The sequence below is a fragment of the Ranitomeya variabilis genome, chromosome 3, assembly GCF_051348905.1.
Source record: "Ranitomeya variabilis isolate aRanVar5 chromosome 3, aRanVar5.hap1, whole genome shotgun sequence".
Taxonomy (NCBI): Eukaryota; Metazoa; Chordata; class Amphibia; order Anura; family Dendrobatidae; genus Ranitomeya; species Ranitomeya variabilis.
In genome coordinates this window covers 238,606,169-238,624,674 of record NC_135234.1, presented here as the reverse complement: position 1 = coordinate 238,624,674, position 18,506 = coordinate 238,606,169, and the positions used below count along the sequence as shown (strand labels likewise).

The 18,506-nt window shown below is 44.2% G+C and overlaps 1 protein-coding gene across 2 annotated transcripts in view; it reads right to left on the bottom strand.

Moving 5' to 3' along the window:
• Positions 1-18,506, bottom strand: part of ACACA (acetyl-CoA carboxylase alpha) — a 483,059-nt gene that overhangs the window by 26,645 nt on the left and 437,908 nt on the right. For both annotated transcript variants that reach the window (XM_077295311.1, XM_077295310.1), the window contains exons 53-54: positions 14,400-14,554; positions 14,144-14,314 (exon numbers count right to left, since the gene is read on the bottom strand). In XM_077295311.1, the coding sequence (XP_077151426.1) occupies positions 14,144-14,314; positions 14,400-14,554 (326 nt within the window). The remainder of the gene's footprint in view (positions 1-14,143; positions 14,315-14,399; positions 14,555-18,506) is intronic.

Here is an 18,506-nt window from a genome sequence, read left to right as displayed (position 1 = left end):
ATACTGGAACAGAACCAAGCTTACTACATAGATACAGACATAGAACCAAAGCTTACTATATAACAATGTAAACAGAACTGAATTTACTGCATAGGTATGGGAGCAGAACCAAGTTTACTACTACATATATACTGGAATAGAACTAAGTTACTACATAGCTATAGGAAAGGAACCAACTTTACTATATATAGTTAGGTCCAGAAATATTTGGACAGTGAAACACGTTTTGGCATTTTAGCTGTTTACCAAAACATATTCAAGATACTGTTAAAAAAATCATTATGAGCTTCAAGTGCAGACTCTGAGTTTTCACATCCTAATCGGAATCCTAATTAAATCACAGCACTTTAATGTGTAGCTTCCTATTTTTAAAGAGACCAAAAGTAATTGGACACATAGAAAAAAAAACATTCACAAAATCAACTCAAGTGAAGAATACTCTCCACGTGTTTCAGTATCTAAGTCTACCAGAAAGAGAAGACTTCATAAAAGCAAATACAGTGGGTGCACCACAAAGTGCTAACCATTAATCAGCCTTAAAAATAGAAAGGCCAGATTATACTTTGCCAAAAAAAAAATCTAAAGAAGCCAGCACAGTTCTGGAAAAGCATTCTTTGGGCAGATGAAACCAAGACCAACCTGTGCCAGAATAATGGAAAGAAGGATGGAGAATGCTTTGAACGGCTCATGTTACAAAGTACACCACATCCTCTGTAAAACAAGGTGGAGGCAGTGTGATGGCATGGGCATACATGTCTTCCAGTGGCACTGGGTCACTAGTATTTATTGATGATGTGACAGAAGACAGAAGCAGCCTGATGAATTCTGAAATGTACATGACTATAATTTCTGCTCAGATTCAACCAAATCTAGCGAGGTTGATTGTATGACACGTCACCGTACAGATGGATTAAGACCCAAAACCTACTGCGAAAGCAACCCAGGAGTTTTTAAAGCAAAGAAGTGGAATATTATGCTATTGCAGAGTCAATTACTAGATCTCAACCCCAACGAGCATGCATTTCACATGCTTAATAAAAATACGTAAGGCAGAAAGACCCACAAACAAGCAACAACTGGAGTCAGTTACATTAAAGACCTGGAAAAGCATTACAGAGGATTAAAAATGAACATTTTATTCATGATGAAGTTAATTTGTCCAATTACTTCTGAGCCCTTAAAATGAGGAGGCTTTGTGGAAAAAAAATTTCAATTCCTAAATGTTTCACAGGATATTTTTGTTCAACCCCTTTAATTAAAAGTCTATACTTTAACTGCATCACAGTGGTTTCATTTTAAATAAAAAATAGTGACACGGAGAACCCAAATCATGAACATTTGGTCACTATACAAATATTTCTGGACCTGTAGATATGAGAAAAGAAACAATCTAACTACATGGATATGGAACCAGAACCAAGCTCAATGGCCGCAACCAATCAGCGATGGGCACAGTCCGGCCACGAAATGGCGGCTCCCTACTCCCCTGCACTCAGTGCCCCCTCCATACCCCCCCCAGTCAGTGCCCGCCACCCACATAGCGTTGTAGCAGTCTGTTAAACCGACTGCGTTACACCGCGGCATAACGCGGTGTAACGCAGTCTGTTAACGCTGCTATTAACCCTGTCTGACCAACTTTTTACTATTGATGCTGCCTATGTAGCATCAATAGTAAAAAGATCTAATGTTAAAAATAATAAAAAATCATGCCATTCTCACCTTCCGGCGCCATTCCCGTTCCTAGCGACGCTCCGGGCCATGCATTGCGGTCTTGCGAGATGATGACGTAGCGCTCTCGCGAGACCGCTTCTTCATCATCTCGCGAGACCGCAATGCATTCTTGGGACCGGAGCGTCGCGAGGAGCACCGCTAAACGCCTCGCCTGGATCCGGGGGCTGCCGGAGGGTGAGTATATAACTATTTTTTATTTTAATTTAATTTTTTTTTAACGGGGATATGGTGCCCACACTGCTATATACTACGTGGCTGTGTTATATACTGCGTGGCTGCTATATACTACGTGGGCAGTGTTATATACTATGTGGGCAGTGCTATATATTGCATGGACTGTGTTATATACTACGTGGGCAGTGTTATATAGTACGTGGGCAGTGTTATATACTACGTGGGCAGTGTTATATACTACGTGGGCAGTGTTATATACTACGTGGGCAGTGTTATATACTACGTGGGCAGTGTTATATACTACGTGGGCAGTGTTATATACTACGTGGGCAGTGTTATATATACTACGTGGGCAGTGTTATATACTGCGTGGGCAGTGTTATATACTACGTGGGCAGTGTTATATACTACGTGGGCAGTGTTATATACTACGTGGCTGTGCAATATACGTGGCTGGGCAATATACTATGTGGCTGTGCTATATACTACGTGGATGTGTTATATACTACGTGGGCTGTGTTATATACTACGTGGGCTCTGTTATATATTACGTGGGCTGTGCTATATATTACGTGGGCTGTATTACATACTACGCGGCTGTGCTATATACTACGTGGGCAATGTTATATACTAAGTGGCTGTTATATACTAAGGGGCTGCTATATACTAAGTGGCTGCTATATACTAAGTGGCTGCTATATACTAAGTGGCTGCTATATACTAAGTGGCTGCTATATACTACGTGGCTATGCTATATACTACGTGGCTGGCTGTGTTACATGGGCTGTGTTATATACTATGTTGCTCCTATATACTACATGGCTGTGTTATATACTACGTGGCTGCTATATATTACGTGGGCTGTGTTATATACTACGTGGCGGTTATATACTACGTGGCTGCTATATACTACGTGGCTTCTATATACTACGTGGCTGTGCTATATACTACGTGGGCTGTGTTATATACTACGTGGCTCCTATATACTACGTGGCTGTGCTATATACTACGTGGCTGTCTGTGTTATGTGGGCTGTGCTATATACTATGTGGTTGCTATATACATACATACATAATCTAGAATACCTGATGCATTAGAATCGGGCCACCATCTAGTAGTTAATATACATTTAAAAGTCAAACAGGAACCATGTCACTCAGGTTCAAGAGGCCGGTCTCAATTGGCTTCTACATGCCCCACTCCCCATGATTGAGAGGTCTCTCTCTACAAGTATGTATAGGGAGAGCCAGTGATCAGCCTCCAAGGTACCTGAGCAGCATAGTCCCCAGCAGGATTTTAAATGTGTTTTCCTTGAAATGCAGCAGTGTTTCAGAGCAGTATCTAAGTTATTGGGGTGACAGAGGGTGTGATTGCCCCAGGCTCTGTGCTCAGAGGGGCCCACCCAGTGATACTGCTGCGCTTGACTATATAGACATTCTCTGCACACCAATATAGCTAAACTACGGTAGAGCAGGGGATATTATCTCCCTGTACTACCACTCCCCCTTTGGTAGATCACAGGTTGCTTTAAGCCTGCGGTCTACAGAGTGGCAGGTTGATGCACTTGCAAAGGCGCATGTACAGGATGTCAAAGTCCCTATGCAATGATGCCCTGTGCGTGCCTTGGCGCTATAATATCACTGTGCTGGTCTGCAAGGCTCTCATCAAGATCCTGGATTAGAGGAATATATAATGTTTTATTTATTTTAAATTAAACTTGTGGTGTCACTGTGGGGGCATCAAAGTATGGAGCCCCACATACGCACGTGGTCAAGATTGTTGGTACCCCTCGTTTAATGACAGAAAAACCAACAATGGTCACAGAAATAACTTGAATCTGACAAAAGTAATAATAAATAAAAGATCTGTGAAAATGAACAAATTAAAGATAGACATTGCTTTTCAACCATGCTTCCACAGAATTAAAAAAAAATAAAACTCATGAAATAGGCCTGGACAGAAATGATGGTACCCTTGAAAATAATGTGACAAATGGGACATGATAAATCAAGGTGTGTCCACTAACTCGCATCACAGGTGTCTACAATCTTGGAATCAGTGAGTGGGCCTGTATATAGGGCTACAGATACTCACTGTGCTGTTTGGTGGCATGGTGTGTATCACACTCAACATGGACCAGAGGAAGCAAAGGAAAGAGCTGTCTCAGGACATTAGAAAGAAAATTATAGACAAACGTGTCAAAGATAAAAGTTATAAGACCATCTCCAAGCAGCTTGATGTTCCTGTGATTACAGTTGCACATATTATTCAGAAATTTAAGATCCATGGGACTGTAGCCAACCTCCCTGGACGTGGCCACAGGAGGAAAATTGATGATAAATCAAAGAGATGGATAATACGAATGGTAACAAAAGAGCCCAGAAAAACTTCTAAACAGATTAAAGGTGAACTTCAAGCTCAAGGCACATCAGTGTCAGATCGCACCATCTGTCATTGTATGAGCCAAAGTGTACTTCATGGGAGACAACCAAGGAGGACACCATTGTTGAAAATACAAACAAACTGGAATTTGCCAAACTACATGTAGACAAGCCACAAATCTTCTGGGTGAATGTCCTATGGATAGATGAGACAAAAATTGAACTTTTTGGCAAGGCACATCAGCTCTATGTTCACAGACGGAAAAATGAAGTATATCAAGAAAAGAACACTGTCCCTACTGTGAAACATGGTGGAGGCTCTGTTATGTTATGGGGCTACTTTGCTGCATCTGGCACAAAGTGCCTAGAATCTGTGCAGGGTACAAAGAAATCTTAAGACTATCAAGGGATTCTAGAGAGAAATGTGCTGTCCAGTGTCAGAAAGCTTGGTCTCAGTCGCAGGTCATGGGTCTTGCAACAGGATAATGACCCAAAACACCCAGCTAAAAACACCCAAGACTGGATAAGAGGAAAACATTGGACTATTCTGAAGTGGCCTTCTATGAGCCCTGACCTAAATTCTATTGAGCATCTTTGGATAGAGGTGAAACATGCAGTTTGGAAAACGCAAACTTCAAACACGAGACAACTGGAGCAGTTAGCTCTTGAGGAGTGGGCCAAAATACCTGTCGAGAGGTGCAGACGTCTCATTGACAGTTACAGGACTCGGTTGATTGCCTCAAAAGGTTATGCAACAAAATATTAAGTTAAGCGTACCATCATTTCTGTCCAAGCCTATTTCATGAGTATTATTTTTTTTAATTTCTGTGGAAGCATGGTTGAAAAGCAATGTCTGACTTTCATTTGTTCAGTTTCATACATCCTTTATTTATTATTACTTTTGTCAGATTCAAGTAATTTCTGTGACCATTGTGGGTTTCTCTGTCATTAAATGAGGGGTACTGTTGTGAATTCCGTTCTCGGGCTCCCTCCTGTGGTCGTGAATGGTACTTTGGTGAGTTCCGTCCTTGGACACCCTCTGGTGGCTTTGAGTGGAACTGCTGATCTTTGAGGTTGGCTTTCTCAGCTGCCCTCGTTTATTGCTTCTGCTTGCTTCCCTATTTAACTCTGCCCAGGCCGTTTTTGTTACCTTCCTCTTAACTCACAGTCAATATTTGTGGGGGCTACCTTTACTTTGGGGAATTTCTCTGAGGCAAGTTAGGCTGCTATTTCTATCTTTAGGGGTAGTTAGCTCTTAGGCTGTGAAGAGGCGTCTAGGGAGAGTTAGGCACGCTCCACGGCTATTTCTAGTGTGTGTGATAGGATTAGGGATTGCGGTCAGTAGAGTTACCACCTCCTCAGAGCTTGTCCCAGGTTTCCTGTTTTAACCATCAGGTCATTTCGGGTGCTCCTAACCACCAGGTCCATAACAGGGTACCAACAATTCTGACCACGTGGGTACAGTGTGGGGGCCCTTGAACAGCGTGGGAGTTAAGACGGGGCCATTGTAGATTAGGTGGGCCATTATACAGTGTGGAGACCATTATACAGTGTGAATTGTACTGTGGTTGCCATTATACAATGTGTTTTGGTGGAGCAGTGGAGACATCACACTATGTATAGGGGAGCTGTGGGGACATCATACTGTGTATAGCGAAGCTGTGCTCTCACCACTTTGTGTATAGAGGAGCTGTGGACCCATCATACTGTGTATAGAGGAAATGTACACTGAAGGACTCAGGAGACATTATTAACTGAGTGAGTAGGTAATTAAAGGGAACCTGTCACCCCCAAAATCGAAGATGAGCTAAGCCCACCGGCATCAGGGGCTTATCTACAGCATTCTGTAATGCTGTAGATAAGCCCCCGATGTATCCTGAGAGATGAGAAAAAGAGGTTAGATTATAAAAGAGGTTAGATTATACTCATCTGGGGGCGGTCCGATCCGATGAGCGTCGCGGTCCGGGGCCTCCCATCTTCTTATGATGACGTCCTCAACAGGGCAGGCAAAGTAAGCCTGCGCCGGAGCCGCAGACAAGAAGAGGACGTCGTCCTATGAAGATAGGAGGCGCTGGACCGGACCACGACGCCCATTGGACCGGACCGCAGCGGGAATATCCCTGGATGAAGTATAATATAACCTCTTTTTCTCATCTCTCAGGATACATTGGGGGCTTATCTACAGCATTACAGAATGCTGTAGATAAGCCCCTGATACTGGTGGGCTTAGCACATCTTCGATTTTGGGGGTGACAGGTTCCCTTTAAGTGAGCAGGTAAGCATTATTGTTATAGGGGCACTCAGAGTACAGCGACACTGTTTTCTAAAGCATTTGCACAGGGTATTTAGTAGGGGGTCAATTTTACCATCTAGAGGGCACAGAGGAGGCTTTTTACTTTCTAAGAGACACAATGGTGGGAATTATTATCTGGGGCACTAAAAGGAGTGCTGTTATTGTGTGAAACAGCAGGCAGGTGTAGTAAAAGGGCCACGTGCAACAGCAGAGGAGGTTGTGCAGGTTGGAAATAAATGGGGACAGTGCAGGAAATGTGAGAAGTTAAATTTGTCTTTTTTGTAATCTCTGCAGATGAGTTGTGGCTAGAACAAACGGTTATGTCTGTCTGGGCCAGATGGAAAAGACGGGAAACGTGAGCGACTCCATCAGAACATCAGCTGTAAGTTGCTATCTATAAAAGTAAATGTAATCACTTATATGTTCTGCAGGGCTGGTATCTACTACTATATGTCACCATATTGCAGTAACATCGGCGTAGGTCTTTGTGTAGATTTATTGTCAGTAACTGCATGGTCATCTTCTGAGATTCCCCTATAACCACAATTACAGTGTGCCACCATAGTTATAATCTGGGTTACCATTACCAGTTAAGGGCCAACTCGGTTTTTTTGCCCCAGTCCTCTGAGCTGAACCATTAGCTACGCCTTTATTTCAGAGTAAAGTACTGTATATTTCGGATTATAAGACGCACTTTTTTGACCCCATTCAGCAAGTAAAGATTATTATTTCTTTGTTGCGTGGCGACCCGCAAGACTGGGCTTTCTCCCTTGAGCCAGGAAATCCTGCATTGCTTAATGTAGATGCATTTTTTCTAGCGCTTGGATTGCTTTATGACGAACCAAATTCTGTGGATCAGGCAGAAAAGAACTTGCTGACTCTATGTCAGGGTCAGCATGAAGCAGAAGTATATTGCCAGAAGTTTAGAAAGTGGTCTGTGCTTACACAATGGAATGAGTGTGCCCTGGCAGCAATTTTCAGAAAGGGTCTTTCTGAAGCCCTTAAAGATGTTATGGTGGGGTTCCCCACGCCTGCTGGTCTGAATGAATCAATGTCTTAGGCCATTCAAATTGATCGGCGTTTGCGTGAGCGCAAAATTGTGCACCATTTGGCGGTGTCCTCTGAGCAGAAGCCTGAGCCTATGCAATGTGATAGGACTTTGACCAGAGCTGAACGGCAAGAACACAGACGTCAGAATGGGCTGTGTTTTTACTGTGGTGACTCCTCTCATGCTATCTCTGATTGTCCTAAGCGCACTAAGAGGTTCGCTAGGTCTGTCACCATTAGTACTGTGCAGCCTAAATTTCTCTTGTCTGTTACTCTGATTTTCTCATTGTCGTCCTACTCTGTTATGGCATTTGTGGATTCGGGCGCTGCTCTGAATTTGATGGACTTGGAGTTTGCCAGGCGCTGTGGTTTTTCTTTGGAGCCTTTGCAGAGTCCTATTCCCTTAAGGGGGATTGATGCTACGCCATTGGCCAAGAATAAACCTCAGTACTGGACTCAGCTGACCATGTACATGGCTCCCGCACATCAGGAAAATATTCGCTTTTTGGTGTTGCATAATTTGCATGATGTTGTCGTGTTGGGTTTGCCATGGTTACAGGTTCATAATCCAGTACTGGATTGGAAATCAATGTCTTTGTCTAGTTGGGGTTGTCAAGGAATACATAGTGATGTTCCTTTGATGTCAATTTCTTCTTCCACTCCTTCTGAAGTCCCTGAGTTTTTGTCGGATTACCAGGATGTATTTGATGAGCCCAAGTCCAGTGCCCTACCTCCTCACAGGGACTGTGATTGCGCTATTAATTTGATTCCTGGTAGTAAGTTCCCTAAGGGCCGACTGTTCAATTTATCTGTGCCAGAACATGCCGCTATGTGGAGTTATGTAAAGGAGTCCTTGGAGAAAGGGCATATTCGCCCGTCGTCGTCACCGTTGGGAGCAGGGTTCTTTTTTGTGGCCAAGAAGGATGGCTCTCTGAGACCCTGTATAGATTACCGCCTTCTCAATAAAATCACGGTCAAATTTCAGTACCCTTTGCCTCTGTTGTCTGATTTGTTTGCTCGGATTAAGGGGGCTAGTTGGTTTAAGATTGACCTTCGAGGGGCGTATAATCTTGTGCGTATTAAACAGGGCGATGAATGGAAAACAGCATTTAATACGCCCGAGGGCCATTTTGAGTACCTGGTGATGCCATTCGGGCTTTCTAATGCTCCATCTGTGTTTCAGTCCTTTATGCACGACATCTTCCGGAAGTATCTGGACAGGTTCATGATTGTATATTTGGATGATATTTTGGTCTTTTCAGATGATTGGGAGTCTCATGTGAGGCAGGTCAGGATGGTGTTCCAGGTCCTTCGTGCTAATACGTTGTTTGTGAAGGGGTCTAAATGCCTCTTTGGAGTTCAGAAGGTTTCCTTTTTGGGCTTCATTTTTTCCCCTTCTACTATCGAGATGGACCCTGTTAAAGTTCAGGCCATTTATGATTGGACTCAACCTACATCTGTGAAGAGTCTTCAGAAGTTCCTGGGCTTTGCTAATTTTTACCGTCGCTTCATCGCTAATTTTTCTAGTGTGGTTAAGCCTTTGACTGATTTGACAAAGAAAGGCGCTGATGTGATGAATTGGTCCCCTGCGGCCGTTGAGGCTTTTCAGGAGCTTAAACGTCGTTTTACTTCGGCCCCTGTGTTGCGTCAGCCAGATGTTTTGCTCCCTTTTCAGGTCGAGGTTGATGCTTCTGAGATTGGGGCAGGGGCTGTTTTGTCTCAGAGAAGTTCTGATGGCTCTGTGATGAAGCCATGTGCTTTCTTTTCTAGAAAGTTTTCGCCTGCTGAGCGTAATTATGATGTCGGCAATCGGGAGTTGTTGGCTATGAAGTGGGCATTCGAGGAGTGGCGACATTGGCTTGAGGGAGCCAAACATCGCGTGGTGGTCCTGACTGATCACAAGAATCTGACTTACCTCGAGTCCGCTAAGCGGTTGAATCCTAGACAGGCTCGATGGTCACTGTTTTTCTCCCGTTTCGATATTGTGGTCTCATACCTTCCGGGATCTAAGAATGTGAAGGATGATGCCCTTTCTAGGAGTTTTTTGCCTGATTCTCCGGGAGTCCCTGAGCCGGCTGGTATTCTCAAAGAGGGGGTGATTCTGTCTGCCATCTCCCCTGATTTGCGGCGGGTGCTGCAGGAGTTTCAGGCTGATAGACCTGACCGCTGTCCAGTGGAGAAATTGTTTGTCCCTGATAGATGGACTAGTAGGGTTATTTCTGAGGTTCATTGTTCAGTATTGGCTGGTCATCCTGGGATTTTTGGTACCAGAGATTTGGTTGCTAGGTCCTTTTGGTGGCCTTCCTTTTCACGGGATGTGCGTTCTTTTGTGCAGTCCTGTGGGACTTGTGCTCGGGCCAAGCCTTGCTGTTTTCGTGCCAGTGGGTTGCTTTTGCCTTTACCTGTCCCGAAGAGGCCCTGGACGCATATTTCCATGGATTTTATTTCCGATCTTCCTGTCTCTCAAAGGATGTCTGTCATCTGGGTGGTTTGTGATCGGTTTTCGAAGATGGTCCATTTGGTACCCTTGCCTAAATTGCCTTCCTCCTCTGATTTGGTTCCATTATTTTTTCAGCATGTGGTTCATTTGCATGGCATTCCGGAGAACATTGTGTCGGACAGAGGTTCCCAGTTTGTTTCTAGGTTTTGGCGGTCATTTTGTGCTAAGATGGGCATTGATTTGTCTTTTTCTTCAGCGTTCCATCCCCAGACAATTGGCCAAACCGAACGAACTAATCAGACCTTGGAAACCTATCTGAGATGCTTTGTTTCTGCTGATCAGGATGATTGGGTGACCTTCTTGCCATTGGCTGAGTTTGCCCTTAATAATCGGGATAGTTCTGCTACTCTGGTTTTGCCTTTTTTTTTGTAATTTGGTTTTCATCCTCGTTTTTCTTCAGGGCAGGTTGAGCCTTCTGACTGTCCTGGTGTGGATTCTGTGGTGGACAGGTTGCAGCAAATTTGGACTCACGTGGTGGACAATTTGACGTTGTCTCAGGAGAAGGCGCAACGTTTTGCTAACCGCCGTCGCTGTGTTGGTCCCCGACTTCGTGTTGGGGATTTGGTTTGGTTGTCTTCTCGTTTTGTTCCTATGAAGGTTTCTTCTCCTAAGTTCAAGCCTCGTTTCATTGGTCCTTATAAGATTTCTGAAATTATCAATCCTGTGTAGTTTCGTTTGGCCCTTCCAGCTTTTTTTGCCATCCATAATGTGCTCCATAGGTCGTTGTTGCGGAGATATGTGGCGCCTATGGTTCCTTCCGTTGATCCTCCTGCTCCGGTGTTGGTTGAGGGGGAGTTGGAGTATGTGGTGGAGAAGATTTTAGATTCTCGTATTTCGAGACGGAAGCTTCAGTACCTGGTTAAATGGAAGGGCTATGGTCAGGAGGATAATTCCTGGGTTGTTGCCTCCGATGTCCATGCTGCCGATTTGGTTCGTGCCTTTCATTTGGCTCGTCCTGATCGGCCTGGGGGCTCTGGTGAGGGTTCGGTGACCCCTCCTCAAGGGGGGGGTACTGTTGTGAATTCCGTTCTCGGGCTCCCTCCTGTGGTTGTGAATGGTACTTTGGTGAGTTCTGTCCTTGGACACCCTCTGGTGGCTTTGAGTGGAACTGCTGATCTTTGAGGTTGGCTTTCTCAGCTGCCCTCGTTTATTGCTTCTGCTTGCTTCCCTATTTAACTCTGCCCAGGCCGTTAGTCCATGCCAGCTGTCAATGTCTCAGTATTGGTTCAGATCTCTCTTGGATTTCTCAGATGACCTGTCTACTCCAGCAGAAGCTAAGTCCCTGCTAGTTCATTTGCTGTTCATTGGTTTTTGAATATATTTCTCAGTACATGCTATGTTTCTAGTCCAGCTTGCTATTATGTTATTTTCTTGCTAGCTGGAAGCTCTGGGGGTGCAGAGCTGCACCTCCACACCGTGAGTCGGTGTGGAGGTCTTTTTGCACACTCTGCATGGTTTTTGTAGTTTTTAATACTGACCGCACAGTTCCCTTTCCTAACCTCTGTCTATTTAGAAAAGATTCGGCCTCCTTTGCTAAAATCTGTTTCATTCCTGTGTTTGTTACCTTCCTCTTAACTCACAGTCAATATTTGTGGGGGCTACCTTTACTTTGGGGAATTTCTCTGAGGCAAGTTAGGCTGCTATTTCTATCTTTAGGGGTAGTTAGCTCTTAGGCTGTGAAGAGGCGTCTAGGGAGAGTTAGGCACGCTCCACGGCTATTTCTAGTGTGTGTGATAGGATTAGGGATTGCGGTCAGTAGAGTTACCACCTCCTCAGAGCTTGTCCCAGGTTTCCTGTTTTAACCATCAGGTCATTTCGGGTGCTCCTAACCACCAGGTCCATAACAGGGTACCAACAATTCTGACCACGTGGGTACAGTGTGGGGGCCCTTGAACAGCGTGGGAGTTAAGATGGGGCCATTGTAGATTAGGTGGGCCATTATACAGTGTGGAGACCATTATACAGTGTGAATTGTACTGTGGTTGCCATTATACAATGTGTTTTGGTGGAGCAGTGGAGACATCACACTATGTATAGGGGAGCTGTGGGGACATCATACTGTGTATAGCGAAGCTGTGCTCTCACCACTTTGTGTATAGAGGAGCTGTGGACCCATCATACTGTGTATAGAGGAAATGTACACTGAAGGACTCAGGAGACATTATTAACTGAGTGAGTAGGTAATTAAAGGGAACCTGTCACCCCCAAAATCGAAGATGAGCTAAGCCCACCGGCATCAGGGGCTTATCTACAGCATTCTGTAATGCTGTAGATAAGCCCCCGATGTATCCTGAGAGATGAGAAAAAGAGGTTAGATTATAAAAGAGGTTAGATTATACTCATCTGGGGGCGGTCCGATCCGATGAGCGTCGCGGTCCGGGGCCTCCCATCTTCTTATGATGACGTCCTCAACAGGGCAGGCAAAGTACGCCTGCGCCGGAGCCGCAGACAAGAAGAGGACGTCGTCCTATGAAGATAGGAGGCGCTGGACCGGACCACGACGCCCATTGGACCGGACCGCAGCGGGAATATCCCTGGATGAAGTATAATATAACCTCTTTTTCTCATCTCTCAGGATACATTGGGGGCTTATCTAGAGCATTACAGAATGCTGTAGATAAGCCCCTGATACTGGTGGGCTTAGCACATCTTCGATTTTGGGGGTGACAGGTTCCCTTTAAGTGAGCAGGTAAGCATTATTGTTATAGGGGCACTCAGAGTACAGCGACACTGTTTTCTAAAGCATTTGCACAGGGTATTTAGTAGGGGGTCAATTTTACCATCTAGAGGGCACAGAGGAGGCTTTTTACTTTCTAAGAGACACAATGGTGGGAATTATTATCTGGGGCACTAAAAGGAGTGCTGTTATTGTGTGAAACAGCAGGCAGGTGTAGTAAAAGGGCCACGTGCAACAGCAGAGGAGGTTGTGCAGGTTGGAAATAAATGGGGACAGTGCAGGAAATGTGAGAAGTTAAATTTGTCTTTTTTGTAATCTCTGCAGATGAGTTGTGGCTAGAACAAACGGTTATGTCTGTCTGGGCCAGATGGAAAAGACGGGAAACGTGAGCGACTCCATCAGAACATCAGCTGTAAGTTGCTATCTATAAAAGTAAATGTAATCACTTATATGTTCTGCAGGACTGGTATCTACTACTATATGTCACCATATTGCAGTAACATCGGCGTAGGTCTTTGTGTAGATTTATTGTCAGTAACTGCATGGTCATCTTCTGAGATTCCCCTATAACCACAATTACAGTGTGCCACCATAGTTATAATCTGGGTTACCATTACCAGTTAAGGGCCAACTCGGTTTTTTTGCCCCAGTCCTCTGAGCTGAACCATTAGCTACGCCTTTATTTCAGAGTAAAGTACTGTATATTTCAGATTATAAGACGCACTTTTTTCCTCCAAATTTGGGAGTAAAATGGGGTCGCATCTTATAATCCGAAACTTTCATTTTTCGAGATCTCGATCTACGCATGCGCTTCCTCCGGTGGCTATTTTCCCAAAGCCCACCGCAGGGAACTGAACTGGAAAGGGGACTCCGTTCACCGATGCAGACATCTAATGAGCGCCCAGGAACCACAGCATTGCCCCACTCCTGCTGCTGGCCTCCTGAAGCAGCAACCCTGCCTCCTGTGACCCTGCTCCACCGCCGCGAACCCCACAGATAATCTACCATTAAGACGGGCTATAAAATGCACCACCATTTTACTTAAAAATGTTTTACTTATTTTCCACCCCAAACTTTGGGAAGCGTCTAATAGGCCGGTGCGTTTTATAGTCCGCAATATACAGTATACCTGGGCGAAATGACAGAACCAGTGTCGGATTCATACTGCCTGTGTTTTGGGCACTATGAATCAGGAGTCATCTGCCCTATAGGAAACCAAACCTTTAGAAAGATTGTTCGTACTAAAATGTAATTGCTTGGCAAAAGAGTTATCACATTTGATGTGGTTGGTGCTTAAGAGGAAACCTAAATATAAAAATATATGCCAATTGTCAGCTTACCTTCACAGTACCTTCTACTTCAACAAACCATCGTCTTAACATTGCTTGAATCTGCCCATCTGTTAACTCTGGATTTGCAGCATGGATCCTCTTTTTTGCTACATCTTCCAAAAGTAATCGCCGTAACCGCCAGTAAAAAAATGTTCTCGACGTTTTCCATTCAAGAACATCCTGTGATAAATAAACCAGTAACAAAAATCATGTGAGAAAGAAAAAATTAAGAGTTACAAGAAAAAACTATGAGGATTTTACTTACAGTTATAACTCCCTTTTCTTGCATTCTACCTGGCGTATCGTGCAGATCTGCAAACTGCACGGCCACTTGGTGGTAAATGGGGATCAGAAATTCTTCTCTTTCCTTAAGCTTGTTTTCCAACTCTTTGCAGTCAGCAGGACTAAGCTCTGGAGTTCCTGAAGTGATCAAATATATCCATAAAGAAAAGCGTCAGGAGGCAACACAGTCCAGTTTTCAAAACACAGCTATACTTTGGCCATGAAAGAACAAAAGACACCTCCAGCTTTAATTCAGTTTTAACATAATACTTTTCTTACAAGATCTGTTATGTATTCCATACATTCTTGGGATCAGCGCCATTCATTTCCAGCCTACGTCCTGAGTCATTTAACCTCCTAAAAGCCATTGTCAATACCAACCATGATACCCAAGTGGTTTATAGACTGAGGGGGCTCGTTCTGGTAGCCCATTAATGCCCTGCAACAAATTAGATGGTGCCAATGGGTTGTAAGGATATGTAAGAGATGGCACAAATTTTGGTTTTTACCAAGCTTGCTGCTTCAGTATTTTTAGATCTTTTAGTCAGCTGTATCTATGCGTCATAAGGTCGTAACCCCTTCAGCCCTGGCAATTTTCTATTTTCGTTTTTTCCTCCCCCTTTTCCAAGAGCCATAACTTTACTTTTCAGCCTACATAGCCATATGATGGCTTGTTTTTTTGTGAGACTAGTTGTAATTTTGAGTGACACCAGTAATTTTATCATGTGATGCACTGGAAAGCAGGAAGAAAATCCAAGTGAGCTGAAATCGCAAAAAAAAAAGTACAAATACACTTATTTTTTTCTGGGGGTTAAGTTATTTACAATGTTCAGTACAAGGTAAAACTGACCGGCATTATGATTCTCCATGTCACTATGATTACGCAGATACCAAACATGTATAGTTTTTTTTTTGTATTTAAGTAGCAGGGAAAAAAAATTGCATTTACAAAAAAAACAAATATACTTTTTTTTGTTTGTTTCGCCACATTCTGAGACTCCTAACATTTGAATTTTTTGAGATATGGAACTGGGTGAGGTGTAGTTTTTTGTGCACTGAAATGTCATCTTTATTGATACAATTTTGGGGTAGATACAATGTTTTGATTAGCTATTATTGTATTTTATTGTATTGTAGTGTTGTAGTGGCCAAAAAACAGTAATTCTGGAGCTTTATTTGTTTGTTTTTTTCCTCATTACGGATTGAATTAATTTACCGTATATACTCGAGTATAAGCCGAGGCACCTAATTTTGCCATGGAAAACTGGGTAGGCTTATTGACTAGAGTATATGCCGGGTATGCATTGTCCCCTCATTCCTGTCCTGGTATGTGTGGCTGCACCCGAAGCTGTCCTGGTATGCGCGGCTGCACCCGTAGCTGTCCTGGTATGTGTGGCTTGTGGCTCCCCCTGTCGATGTCCTGGTATGCGTGGCTCCCCCTGTCGCTCTCCTGGTATGCGTGTGGCTCCCCCCGTAGCTGTCTTGGTATGCGTGGCTCCCCCTGTCGCTCTCCTGGTATGCATAGCTCCCCCGTCATGTCCTGGTATGCGTGGCGCCCCTGTCCTGTCCTGATATGCGTGGCTCCCCCGTCTTGTCCTGGTATGCGTGGCTCCCCCTCCCGTCCTTGTATGCATGCTTCCTATTACAAAAACGTCCTACTCACCCTCCACCGTTACCCTCGGAACATCTAGTTGGTGCCGGCTTCCAGTTGCTCTTCCTGTGCTGAGCAGTCACGTGGCACCACTCATTAAGGCAATGAATATTCCCTCCACGCCTATGGGAGTGGAGATGCGTGCATATTCATTACCTTAATGAGTGGTGCCGCATGATCGCTCGGCATAGGAAGAGCTGCTGGCGCTAGGACCAACGAGATGCTGCGAGGGCACGGATGAGGGTGAACTTTTATGCTTTTTTCATATGTGTAAAAACATTCTTTTTCACTTTATACTGTACTTTCCTTAGGAGACTTGAACCTGTGATTGTCTGATCGCTTCTACTATACACAGCAATACTGTACTGCTATGTACAGGGAAAATCACGGTGTCCTATGAACACCAGCTACAGGCTGACTTTTACAGGAAAACCATCATTACAAGCACAAGGGTCTTCAGCAGATCTCCAGCTGTCATGGCAACCCATTGATGTCCTGCAATCATGTCACAGGTGCTGATTTCCTAGTTATGGATTGGACTCCGTTCCTGAGCACGCTGCATACATGGGCATGGGACATGTGATGTACGGTTACATCACATGTTGGGACGGGGTTAATCATTGGGGACAACCTCCTTTAAAGAGGTGGGTGAGAGCCTATAGGACACCCAGGGGAAATACATGAAAAACAGCAGTACTCCAGAAATCCTGATATTTGCCTACATGTTCACAGGTTACATCACAGCCCTTCTCAGTCTTACACAAATGCATACAGCAATTACAAGCACATTACATAGGTGCACACATAAATACATACACATATAACAGGATACAAAAATACACACAGAATCCACATACACACATTCTGCAGTATCTGCACACACTGACCAGCTTTCTCTGCAGATGAAGATTGAAAAACGTGGAAGATGCCCAGGAAGCAGAGGGATGTGCACACTACCGGACAGAGGCTTCTGTGCAGTGCAGCCTCTACTGTCTGGGCAGACTTCTGAACTGTTGGTGCTCTGCTGTAGCTACAGGGTGTCAAGAATGGGCTGCAAGAACTGAAAGACTCACAGACTTGATTCCCAGGTGTAGGCTAAAAACAGCAAGGAAAAGGAACAATCTATAGCTGAAGATGCCTCCTGTGCGGGACATCGGGACAGGTGGGTGGATCCTCCTTCCTCCTGTGCTAGCACAGTGCTGCCTGCCTATGCAGAGGCATATAGTACTGCCTGAGAACTATGCAGCTTATGTGAAGAGGCGGGGCCAACTCCCGGCCTAGGGGCCCCCCGGAGGATTCACTGATTTCCCGGCAGCTCAGTCCGAGCCTTCTTGTGTGCACTTGAACCGAAGTTAATATTGGTCACTAGGTAAATTATGGCAAACACATACAACACACTTACAGAAAGTATTCTGATCTGAATAAGCTCTAAGGGGATCTGAGAAATGTACTGTGTACAAATATCTAAATGACATGCATAAAATAGATGCAATCACCTTCCACCAGCCAGAATCATTTATCTCAGTAAAATATAATTCGGTAACTAAAAAACAAACATATGGCCTAGGACAGCAGTGCCCAATATTTCTCACTTTGAGAGCCACATTTAGTTCTGAGATATGGTCGTGAGACACATCCAGAGTGCCCATCTTCTCCCAAGGTAGTGTCACCAAGAGCCCGATTACCGGGATAATGACAGCCATAACTTCTCCACACAAGGCACCACCCTCCATTATAGGCAGAATACTTACATCCAGGGGTCCCACTTTACCCCCATTCAAGAGTCTTGCATGAAGCATGCCCATCAAACTATCACATCTAGCTTCAACATCCCTCTAACAGTATCATCCTATCTCCAGCTAAACATTTGTATTCCTCCCCCCCACCTTTTATACCAGTATGCTCAACTAGTAGTGGGCCTCTGAGCACGGATCTCATAGAAGTCACCTTCGGGACACCCATTCACTAGACCTAGGTGGCAGGAAGTCACGAGTACCACATCATAGACCTGCAAGCCACATGAGGGTCTCAAGCTACAGGTTGGGGACCCTTGACCTAGGACAAGGTATTATATTTATCAGGACAGAATTTAGGAACTAAACATTAATGTTCAGTGTTGGGAGGAGGGTGCCACTTTAATCATTTTGTTGTAGAATGTATATGTAAAAACATGCAAATAAATTTGTGGATCCCAACAAATGGCCTAATAGATGCAGATTTTAGTTTTCTCACTATAATTTTAGCTTGTACACATTGTTTATAGCTCTTAGGCAATATAAGGTGCGTTTTGATATTATAGGAACTGTAGTAGCTGAACCTCTGATCTCAACATAAATTTTCTAAACCACCATAGGATGTGATATCATTTTGCATAAATTAATACACACAAGAGTCCACTGAGTTTTGGAGTATCATCTTTAATGCTGAGGCAGCTAAAGA